The 11976-nt window shown below is 44.1% G+C and overlaps 1 protein-coding gene across 4 annotated transcripts; it reads left to right on the top strand.

Moving 5' to 3' along the window:
* The first annotated feature begins 725 nt into the window (after positions 1-725).
* Positions 726-11970, top strand: LOC124005023 (mothers against decapentaplegic homolog 4-like). 4 transcript variants are annotated; one of them, XM_046313865.1, is made up of 12 exons: positions 726-859; positions 1692-1864; positions 2906-3146; positions 6076-6250; positions 6406-6477; positions 7494-7670; positions 7815-8018; positions 8120-8221; positions 8326-8382; positions 8542-8725; positions 8904-9211; positions 9310-11970. In XM_046313865.1, the coding sequence occupies exons 1-12, from the start codon at positions 761-763 to the stop codon at positions 9528-9530; spliced, it is 2013 nt and encodes a 670-aa protein (XP_046169821.1). In that variant the 5' UTR covers positions 726-760; the 3' UTR covers positions 9531-11970. The 4 variants fall into 4 exon arrangements, with proteins under 4 accessions (XP_046169821.1, XP_046169820.1, XP_046169823.1 ...); XM_046313864.1 differs by having other exon boundaries at positions 7485-7670; XM_046313867.1 differs by having other exon boundaries at positions 727-859; positions 6406-6429.
* Positions 11971-11976: the final 6 nt, after the last annotated feature.

Here is an 11976-nt window from a genome sequence, read left to right as displayed (position 1 = left end):
TTTGACTTAAAGCCACTGACAAAACTCTTAGTGGTTGTCTGATACTGGGACCTGGTAACAACACAGTCTGTGATTGGCTAACAACATTTAAATCGGTATACAGCGAGATAAGATAACATACCATTCCATGAGGTGTTGAGGGAAAGACAGACCTACAGATTACCATAATATTTTCATTAGCGATAACAGGAAATACACAAGCCATAGACTACACTATAGCTCAAGGTGGCTACATCGGAATGTCGGCTAGCACAGGAAAATTTTTACATTTCTAACATTTATGGTGGAGATTTAATTAATATGAATATAAACTATGCACCTTATGACTTTCATTAACATGTAGACGTTAGTAGGGTGTTGGTATCAAGTCATGTCAATCAGACGTTCAATGGTAGGCATTCGGGCACTTATCACCCCCTATAAGACCTTTGCCAACTAATCAACGAGCGAAAACCACACCTCATGACACACACTCGACCGTACTCAGTTGTTAGTGCAGTCTACCCCAAGCAGTTTAACAGGCTGTTAGCAAAGTCAACTACTCTAGGCTTGAGTGTCTGCTGGTTTTCTGTATGTCCATTACATACAAATGTGATTCAGACCTAATACTTTTATTTTTACATCGCAATTTGATCAGAAAACACACACACGCGCGCGATCGATCGTTCTCAGTAGTACTTCCAGGACTAGCCACTAGAGAGCAGCAGCAGACCATAAGATGCAGAGCCATTGATATACAGAAAACAAACACCTATAGGTGATGGGTCCATACTTACGACATATGCCTATACTGCTATCTGGCAGTTGCCCTCAAGCGGAAATGGCCGTCAATGACAAGCCTTTTGTAACCCGGAATCAGGTAGAGGATTCAGGACCACACCGCATGATTTGATGGACAGACAACACTATTGAAATTCACAAGAGTACTTGTCCCTGTACCACCTTTGGGTAGCTAAGAAAACCATATGGGTTTGTTGAGCATACAGGGTGGCAGGTAGCCTAGTGGTTAGAGGCGAGCCAGAAACTGGGAAAATTTGAAACCTTTATAAATTGTCTTTTTGGAGTGGTTGGGTTAAAAGCGGAAGTCAAATTTCAATTGCATAATTTACCGATAAAATCATGTTAATCTTAAAAATTGCGATGAGTGTTGGCGGAGTGTACCATCGAGTCACTATCAGTCGACACTTGAAAAATGTCCATTCGTTAATGCTTACTTTGTACCTTTGTTTGTCCTGTGTATCTGCGTTTTTTTATTTGGGTGCTGCAATCAGTAGTTTTAGTTAGATACATCAATTGTTCTGTGCCGCAATCCGTAGTGTTTGTTAAAAATGTAATTCTACATACGGTTGTTAGCTATCGGGAAACGTTGTCCAGAGTTTGGTCCCACAGGCACTGCGTTTTTCTACACAGAGAGGAGATCCACTGGAGTTGGTGGAGCGAGAATGGGCGGGGTAATCTCACCGGCGCCACTTTAAAAAAAAAATCAGCCGCACAGACCTGTCAATCAACAAGCAACCCAGACAGACATCATCAGCCCCCGGTGGCTGGCTGTTAGCTATAAGAGAGCAGCGTCATAGTTGGCGGAGAGCCCCACCGTCTGGAATGAAACGGGCGCAGCGATTGGCTCGAAATTTTGCCCGAGACAACTCACGCGTACGATGTTCTCTCTCTCCCCCTTTTGTTATTGCAAGCAAACTAGAGAAGAGTCGAGGGAGCAGCAGGATGAACGAAGGGAGCGAGAGGGTGATAGACTGACAACAGTCGAGACAGACAGCTCCACAGAGAGAGGGGGAAAGGGGGAAATACATTTGGAATACTGCTTCAGAGCTCCCTCTACATATTTGTCCAGTCCTCCTGTTGATTTGTAAGTAAACTACATTTTGGTATTGATTATTCCCATAGGGATTTTTTAGCTGACCAAACCAGTCTGAGTCACATGGATTTTTGACAGATCTATAGCCTACAGTTAGTGAGACAGACAGCCCCCCCCATCCAACTACTCTCAAGTCAATGTGTCTATCCTATGTCAAAGTACTGTGTACACTGTAGCCTACAGTGGTGATTATGTGTCTTCCCCCAGTAGGCCTACATGCTTTTGTAAACATGTAAACAAATTACTTTTGACCTCCTAAATGCTCTTAGATTTTTTTGAGTGTAGCATTTATGTTTATTATAGTTTATTACAGTTTTATTATCATTATCAAAGTGGATTGTTATATAGCCTACTTTAGGAAATCACACATTTTCTGCATTATTGTTTTTTTTCAGACAAGTTGTGCAAAGCAAAACAAGCTCAACTTCATCACTAGTATGACACACATGGGGGGGATGTTTGTAAACAGCGTATGTCACACTCAGTCACCTACATTTACATAATTTAGCAGACTTTCTTATCCAGAGCGACTTACAAGAGCAGTTAGGGTTAAGTGCCTTGCTCAAGGGCACATCGACAGGCTTGGGGATTCAATCCAGTGACCGTTTGGGGACTGGCCCTACGCTCTTAACCACTAGGCTACCTGCCGCCCTACACTTCACATGGATCATAAGAATGTCAATTTTCTTTAGGTTAATGTAATGTATTTTCAAATATGTAGTAAATACCTATTTAAGGATAAAGTCATTTTGGCCAACTCAATTCTGTGTTTACTTGGCCTGCTTTGTATCTTCTGCTCTGTAAAAGTCCCATACATTTTGTGTTGTTAATACTGGTAAAGTTGTTATTTGATTGTAATAGGGACCTTGGTTGCTGATAGCCTATGACTTGAACCTTGACCTGAAGTACCATCTCAGGTCCAGACTTCAGTGTTGTGTCAGTGATCAAACAACAATCAAATCAATCAATTGCATTTGGTTGCTTCACCATAGTGGTCTCTCACCTCCTCCTCTCCAACCCCCCTCAACCCAGGGAGATGTCAGTGAACCCCCCCAACAGCAACGATGCCTGCCTGAGCATCGTGCACAGCCTCATGTGCCACCGACAGGGCGGGGAGAACGAGGGCTTTGCCAAGCGTGCCATAGAGAGCCTGGTAAAGAAGCTGAAGGAGAAGAAGGATGAGCTGGACTCGCTCATCACCGCCATCACCACCAACGGAGTTCACCCCAGCAAGTGTGTCACCATCCAGAGGACGCTTGATGGACGCCTGCAGGTAGGCTACTGTTATGTTGGGTTGAATGAGGCCTAGGCCGGTATGGTATCACTGATTGTAGAGGGACTGTTTATGAAATCAGTGGATCTCATTAATTAATTATTCACTGATGAATTGTTATTGGTGGTATGGCACAAAGACTCTGTCAACTCAGTGACCAATAGCTGGTCGCTTTTGATGACTGACTAATACACCTTTCAGGTACTGCCAGCAACAAAGCCTATACTATTATTTCAGCCAGTCATGATTGTGGTAATACACTACATGACCAAAAGTAGGTGGACATCTGCTTGTCGAACATCTCATTCCAAAATCATGGACATTAAAATGGAGTTGGTTCCCCCTTCGCTGCTATAACAGCCTCTACTCTTCTGGGAAGGCTTTCCCACTGGAACATTGCTACGGGGACTTGATTCCATTCAGCCTCGAGCATTAGTGAGGTCAGGCACTGATGTTGGGCGATTAGGCCTGGCTCGCAGTCAGCTCATATAGTTTAGTCCACCCACTCTTTGGTGATGAAATTCACTTACTTATGTTATAAAATACATTTTACCAAGACATATGATTATTCATGTTTTGAATCATTCAGTGTGGTCTTTCTCTAACATTTCATTAACAGTAACCTAATACATCCGATAATAAGCACTGAGCTTTGTTGACATAGCGGTGCATGTTTCTCGTAACAACTTTTGAGGATTTTACATTTTGAGGTCATTGTCTTCAAAGTTATTTCTACTGGTCACAAAAAGCAAAGTTATCATGACACAAGAATAATTAAATGTAAACGGCTTTGAAAATAAAAAGCTTGTTATACGCTCAGTGCTCCGTTGACATTTCACAGAGACACGCTTGTTTGGGCAAATATCTGGTGTTTCTATGTCAAACAGTTTTGTCATATTTCAGTCTTCTGTGATGTATATAAAGTGTAATATTGTGACGCAAAATCAAACCTAATTACATTTCAATTCTATATCTGACATGGCACAGGTGTCTTCCTTTTTTTAAAGCCCATACCATGTGTGTCCAACCTGGTGTCAGAGCATTTCATATTATTCTGTACGTAAATCCGAGACACTTCATTTAGTATGATATGTTACGTTTCGTATGGTATATGTTCATTTGTGGATGTCTATCACCCATTCCGTATGATATTTTGTGAATTACAATTCGTATTATATGTTATGAATTTGCAAAACCTATAATATGTTGTGAATTTTCAAAACTTATTATATGTTACGAATTCTAGCTACGTGGCTGTTAGGGTTAAGTTTAGGGGAAGAGTTAGCTGAAAGGGTTAAGGTTAGGGGAAGGGTTAGCTAATGTGCTAAGTAGTTGAAAAGTTACTAATTAGCTAAGTTGTCCGTGATGAGATTCGAACTCAACAAGTGAATCATTCAACTCGTGGGTTACTTACACACTTCAGGGAGGAGGAACAGGAGAAAAAGGTCAAGGGGTTTAGGTCTCCCTATAGGCTAACTTCTAGAGAATGAACATACTATTGAATATGTAGAAGTGTAACCCAAAAGTTGCTTACAGAGAGAGCAAGGGAATTAGAGAGAAGGAGACAGAGGGAGTTCCCCTCCCCCAGCTCTTGTGAGGGGGAGAGAGGGAGGGAGGGAGTACTGGAGGGGTAGCGCGGGTTGTTTTGTCTGAGACACAGGAAAGGGGCAGGGTTAAGTTAAGCCTGTCTGTCTCTGGTGTGTGTGTGCGTGTGTACGGGCGTGTGTGTGTTTGTGCCTGGAGGTTTTCAGTGTTAAAGTTTGTGGAAGTATATTTGTAATCTCAGACATACCACATTATTTTCTGTGTGTGTGTGAGATTGTGATTATGAGAGAGAGATAGAGAGAGAAAAGTGTTTATTATTGAATGCAGGTTTTGACTTACATCAACAGTTTCTACAATTGAGATTGCCTGTGGATATACGGATGTTAGTGACACGTATTAATGTGATGTGTGAGAACTCGATAGGACAATGTACTGCATTATTCTCTGTTCAGGACTGTAGGCTGTGTGTGTGTTTGTCAGTCTGCTGGCTGGAATTGGGCTGGCACTCTGCCAGCTCTGACTCTTTGTCTGAGGAAGGTCACTTTGGTTTTCAGGAAGAAAGAATAATAAAAAAGAAAAGGTAAAAGTTTACGGAGTCCATTTTGGCTTTCTCTTTATGTTAGTGGAGAAAGGGTATGTTGATCCCAAAATACTGATCTCTCTCTCTCTCTCTCTCTCTCTCTCTCTCTCTCACACTCACACTCACACACACACACACACACACACACACACACACACACACACACACACACACACACACACACACACACACACACACACACACACACACACACACACACACACACACACACACACACACACACACACACACACACAGCAAAAGTGAGACAATGTCATTCCTCTCCAGCTCAGCTTGTTGAGTTAACCCTATACCAGCTCCCTCTTTTGTCACACTCACACTCTTCCTCAATAACAAATACTCAGATATTCACTATTTGTGCTATTCATCTCAGTCTGAGATGTTTTAATGTCTCCAAGGCTATTCCTCCCCACCCAGAGTGTGTGCCTGGAGAGAGTGTGTGTGTATGTGAGTGTGTTTAACATTGATGTAAATTTCCATTCATGACCTGTTTCCTCAACCACTCCCTGTCTACCAGCTCCCTCTTGCTCTCCTCATTCTCATTCTCCCTCTCCCATCTTTTCTCTCCGTTTCTTTCCCTTGTTCCCCTACACTTAGATTCCCCACAGTTACACTCCCTCCATGCTCAAATTCCAACCCCGTCAAAGCCTCCATACTGTCCCCCATTCCCTTTCTGAGACCCACCATCCCATTGTAAATAATCACCCTAGAATTCCTGGATGGATGTTGGAAAGGAATTCCTCCAGGCCCTCATTCTCCATTCTCTCTCCTCTCTCGCTCCAGGTAGCTGGGAGGAAAGGGTTCCCCCATGTGATCTACGCTAGGCTCTGGCGCTGGCCAGACCTCCACAAGAATGAACTGAAGCACGTCAAGTTCTGCCAGTTCGCCTTTGACCTCAAGTATGACAACGTGTGTGTCAACCCCTACCACTACGAGAGAGTGGTATCGCCAGGCATTGGTGCGTCTGTTCACAATTTCACTTCCTCTAATGAAATAGAAGCACAAATGGGGAAGGGGAATATGAAGTTGTTAACAGGCTCTTTGGGTCACAGGCTTTTCCAGAACTACCATGCTGTTTCTAACTTTGTTTCCCTTTCTGTCCCTCTCCTCAAGTTGGTCTCAGCATTCAAAATGCAGGTGAGGAGGAAAACACTATTTTCAGCATCATCAAACATCATCAAAATGGTAATAAGCAATAGCAACTCATTCTAACCAATCTGTTTTTATCACATTTCCCAAAGTGCACAGGCAATACTACTGTTTTTATACAGATATACTGTAGATGTGCTCTTGGCAATCTGATGAAAAATATGGAATGCAGAGCTTCTAAACCAGCCAGATTCATACCTGTCTGAGCTAGTCTACACAACAAGTAGGACACCTCAATCAAATTGCAACAAGGTGTCACAGGCTGCATGACAGGGCAAAAATCACTCCCAGATAGAGGCAACAATAAATACCATCCATCAATTTGATCTAAATTACAGTAAATTCCGGAATTTATTCTAAATGTATCCATTCATGAATCGAAAAATATAATAATTATCAGGTATGAAGGTAAGACACAGATGCAGACAATGTGGAATTAACAATGGTTTAATAACTCAACAGGGGCAGGCAATAGACAGGTCAATGCAGGCAGGGGTCAGTAAATCAGAGGTGAGGCAACGGTACCGGACGGCAGGCAGGGTCAGGGTAGGCAGAGGTCAATAAACCAGATGTGGGGCAAAGGTACAGGTCCACAGGCAGGCTCAGGGTCAGGGGCAGGCAGAGTGGTCAGGCAGGCAGGAGAGAAAAAGAGAAAGAGAAACTGGGAAAAGCAGGAGCAGAGCCAAAAACGCAGGTTGACTTGACAAACAAGACGAACTGGCAACAGACAAACAGAGAACACAGGTATAAATACACAGGGCATAATGGGGAAGATAGGCGACACCTGGAAGGGGGTGGAGACAATCACAAAGACAGGTGAAACAGATCAGGGTGTGACAATAATAACATGACATGACTCATGCCTGATTTCTGCCTGACTGTCTATCTCTCTCTCTCTCTCTCTCTCTCTCTCTCTCTCTCTCTCTCTCTCTCTCTCTTCTCTCTTGTTTTCTGTTTCTCTCTTTGTTTCTCTCCCTCTCCATCCCTCCCTCTCTCTCCCTCCCACTCTGTCTCTCTCTTTCTCCCTCTCCCTTCATTACAAGGTCCTCCAGGTCGGCTGATCAAAGAGGAGTACATCCATGACTGTTATGAGATGGACCTCCCCTCCAGGATGCCCCCCCAGCCCGAGCACTACAACCAGCCCCTCCCCCCTCTGCAGATGCCCCCCGAGCCGCCCCGCGCCCCATCCTCTGTCAACCTCTACCCCAGCATGCCCCTCTCTCCGCCAGGTGAGATAAACTGAACCTGGTAATAAGAAGTACTTCCGTACAAGCAATTCAGCTGAGAAGAACTAGACTCTTTTGTTTTCATGTCTAACTCTATCCCTTACAATTTACACCCTTTATTCCCCTTCCCCCATCTCCCTCCTCCAGTAAGCAGCTCCATGATGGGGCCCATGTCTGGGGGCCACGGCGAGGGCCTGCTCCAGATCGCCTCTCCGCAGATCCAGGGCATTCCCCAGACGCCACCCCCAACCACCCCCACACACGGACCACCCCCCCAGCCCCCTACCCCTCACAGCCAGAGTGACTACAGCAGCAGCTCCAAACACACACAGACACAGAGCTCTTATCACAGTGAGTTACTAACAAACCAGGTTGGCAGTGTCACAGAGATGGTGTCAATTCCATTGTGTCAGTTTCAACTGTTTTTGTTCTCTTCCTTCACAATCTTCCAGCAACCTGGACAGGCACCAGCACGGCCTCCTATACCCCTGTAGGACCCCAGCAGAATGGGCGGGGCCACCAGCAACCACCACTGCACCACCCCAACCACTTCTGTATGTCAATCACTTGTCAATCAATCGTTCTGTCAGAAATGCAGGACTGTTACTTAATGTATATGGTAGCGTTGTCCTATTTGCTAATTCATTTCTCTTAAAAGGGTCTCAGCAACATCACAGCGCACCCGCCTTTCCTCAGCCAGTCTCCAACCATCCAGGTACACACCCAACGTTTACCCACTCACACACACTTACCCACACACATGGTGTTGGGCAACTCACCCCATCTACCACCAATGGACAGTACCCACATGAGGGACACATGGCAGCCATTTTGCAATGTTTCATATTATATTTCATGCTGTGTGTGTTGCCAGGTCCAGAGTTCTGGTGCTCCATCTCCTACTTTGAGATGGACATCCAGGTTGGGGAGATGTTCAAGGTCCTGGCTAACTGCCCCGTGGTGACAGTGGACGGATACGTGGACCCCTCAGGGGGCGACCGCTTCTGTCTGGGCCAGCTCAGCAACGTGCACCGCACCGACGCCAGCGAAAGAGCCAGGTATATCAGCGTGCCCCTAATATACCCACCTTGCCTAACCGCTAGCTATTGGAGAACTTTGTTGGGATGCAGAATACACAGGGCAAACATGTATTTATCGCCTGTATAGAAATAAATACAATCCCCAGTGTCTGTGATTTTCTCTTCACTAGTGTGAACTCCTATCTCCATTTCACAGGTTGCACATTGGGAAGGGGGTGCAGTTGGAGTGTCGTGGTGAGGGGGATGTGTGGATGCGTTGCCTCAGCGACCATGCAGTGTTCGTACAGAGCTACTACCTGGACCGGGAGGCGGGGCGAGCCCCGGGAGACGCAGTTCACAAGATCTACCCTGGGGCCTACATGAAGGTGTTTGACCTGCGTCAGTGCCACAGGCAGATGCAGCAGCAGGCAGCCACGGCCCAGGCTGCAGCAGCAGCACAGGCTGCAGCAGTGGCAGGCAACATCCCAGGGCCTGGCAGTGTGGGGGGAATTGCCCCGGCAGTCAGTGAGTGCTTCTGTCCTTCTCTTTCTTTCTCTCTTGCACTCTCTTTCTTTTTTCCTCTCTCGCTCTCTTAATCACTCAGTAAATCTCTCTTCTCCCAGGTCTGTCGGCGGCAGCCGGGATAGGTGTGGACGACCTGCGGCGGCTGTGTATCCTGAGGCTCAGCTTTGTGAAGGGCTGGGGGCCCGACTACCCCCGGCAGAGCATCAAGCACACCCCCTGCTGGGTGGAGGTCCACCTGCACCGTGCCCTGCAGCTGCTGGATGAGGTGCTGCACACTATGCCTCTGGCTGACCTAGGAGGACATGGACATGTCAACTAAGCAGTGTGTGTGTGGGTGTGTGTGAGAGAGAGGTGGCGGTGTCTCAGTTGCTTGGTTTGGATGATAACCTTCATGAACACTAAAGTACGTTTTGGATTGGATACCTTTTTCCTCAGCACCTGAAACAAAGACTGTAGACTTTGATAGAAACTGGTATCGAACTTCTATCAAAAAGGTATTTTAATGCGTTTATATATTTTCCTGTTTGAATCGCCTGATTTTCCTGAAGCAGTTTAGACTGCAAAATGTACTTGCTCAACTGCCAATCTTTTCACAGAGACTGGAACTTGCACTAAAGGCATCAATGCTTTTTAGTAGTGGAAACTAGCCTCGCACTGCCAATGACCTGGTAACCTGCCTGGATAAAACACTTTGGGAATTGTTCAGAAAGTCAGAATGATAGCACATGTGCTGCAGTGGATTCTCACTTAAGCAGTGTTGGAATGATGCCTTGATTACAGGGCAGCAGACTCAGACAGGTATATAGCATCTGGAGAATGCTGCTGTCCTTTAACTGCCTTCAGTAGGGTCTGTTTGTTCTTCAGGAAGAAGTTGAAACAATAGTCACCACAATCTCCATCAACCTTTTCTCTTATCAGTATTTTTCATTAACCTGCATCATTTGACTCAGTTATATTTATACTGAACAAAAATAAAACTCAACATGTAAAGTGTTGGTCCCGTGTTTCATGAAATCCCAGAAATTTTCCATACGCACAAAAAGCTTATTTTTCTCAAATTTTGTGCACAAATTTGTTTACATTAATATTGGTGGGCATTTTAGCCTTTGTCAAGATAATCCATCCACCTAAGAAGTGTGGCATATCAAGAAGCTGATTGGACAGCATGATCATTACACAGGTGCACCTTGTGCTGAGGACAATGAAAGGACACTCTAAAATGTGCAGTTGTCACACAACACAATGCCACAGATGTCTCAAGTTTTGAGGGAGTGTACAATTGTCATGATAACTGCAGGAATGTCCACCAGAGCTGTTGCCAGAGAATTCAATTCTCTGCCATAAGCAACCTCCAATGTTGTTTTCGAGAATTTGGCAGTATGTCCAACCAGCCTCACAAGCGCAGTTCGCATGTAACCACGCCAGCCCAGGACCTCCACATCCAGCTTCTTCACCTGCAGGATATTCTGGGAGTGGGGTATTTCTGTCTGTAATAAAGTCCTTTTTGTGTGGAAAAAAAACAATTATGATTGTCTGGGTCTGGCTTCCCATTGGTTGAGCCTGGCTCCGAAGTGGGTGGGCCTATGTGTTCCCATGGCTGCTCCCCTGCCCAGTCATGTGAAATCCATAGATTAGGGCCTAATGAATTTATTTGTGGCTCAGAAAAATATTTGAAATTGTTGCATGTTGCCTTTATATTTGTGTTCAGTATAGCTACCAAAAACAAGAAATGGAATATCAAGAATCTCATTGATTATATTTATTGATGGAAGGTTTTACACAGTATTTGTAACGTTTTATTCAGTCAGACCAAAGTTGTCAGAAAGTGAAAGATTTTTCACTGCTATTTTATGGCCATAAAACCTTTACTGAATGTGCCTATCTTCATTTTGTGTCCTGCCTTTGTTCAGCCAAAGCATGTATTCGTGTTCATGTATGCCAAGATATGCCTTTAACTAAAGTACTTCTAGGCCTAATTAAAGAATAGGTAATTAATTAATTAAATTGGTGCCTTAATTTTGAAGTACTGACAAAGATTTACAAACCCCACAGAAAAAACGGCACAGTACATTCCTGCTGCAATGCGCCTCTTGTCAGCCAAAGTGATGTACATACTGCAATTTACGATTGTGTTTTAGTGAAGTGAGAAAACAAATAGCCTCATGCTGTACATGTCGTGTAGTATGACTTCATTGTCTGTATTACATTTGTCCAGTAGGACACCTAGTGAACTTTCTGGGTAATACGTGCATTTGCAGTCCATCCATGTTGATGTAGGGCCTGTGACTGGTTTACTTCACCAAATGATATGTCCAGAATATAGCGGTTTATAAAACAAATGTATTGTTTTATATGTTTATTTATGTCTAATTTGGGACACTTATAAAACACACATGAGGGTCTCTGCTTCTCTTCAAGCTCCTACTGGTAATCATGTGAGGGTTAAAGATGAGAACACATCTATAATATTAAATTATTTGTCATGTATTCTACTTGTAAATCATAATATTAGTAGCAGTCATTGTTTTTTACAGTGTACTTTCAGCTGTCTGTAGTCAGCTTGTTTTGGTCTCTAGTAGATATCAATATGATTTATTATTGAGTTAGAATTTACCAAAATATACTATTTTTGCATTAGTCTTGAACACAGCTTTATAATGGTTGTTTTAGTGGGGGGGAGTATGTAAAATTATGTGCTTTGCAAATGCTGTATGTATGTTATAATTATTCCAAAGTTTGCCAAGAATTAAACCGTTTTTATAAAA

This window comes from Oncorhynchus gorbuscha, linkage group LG19 (assembly GCF_021184085.1).
Source record: "Oncorhynchus gorbuscha isolate QuinsamMale2020 ecotype Even-year linkage group LG19, OgorEven_v1.0, whole genome shotgun sequence".
NCBI lineage: Eukaryota > Metazoa > Chordata > Actinopteri > Salmoniformes > Salmonidae > Oncorhynchus > Oncorhynchus gorbuscha.
This window is presented reverse-complemented; position numbering and strand designations above follow the sequence as displayed.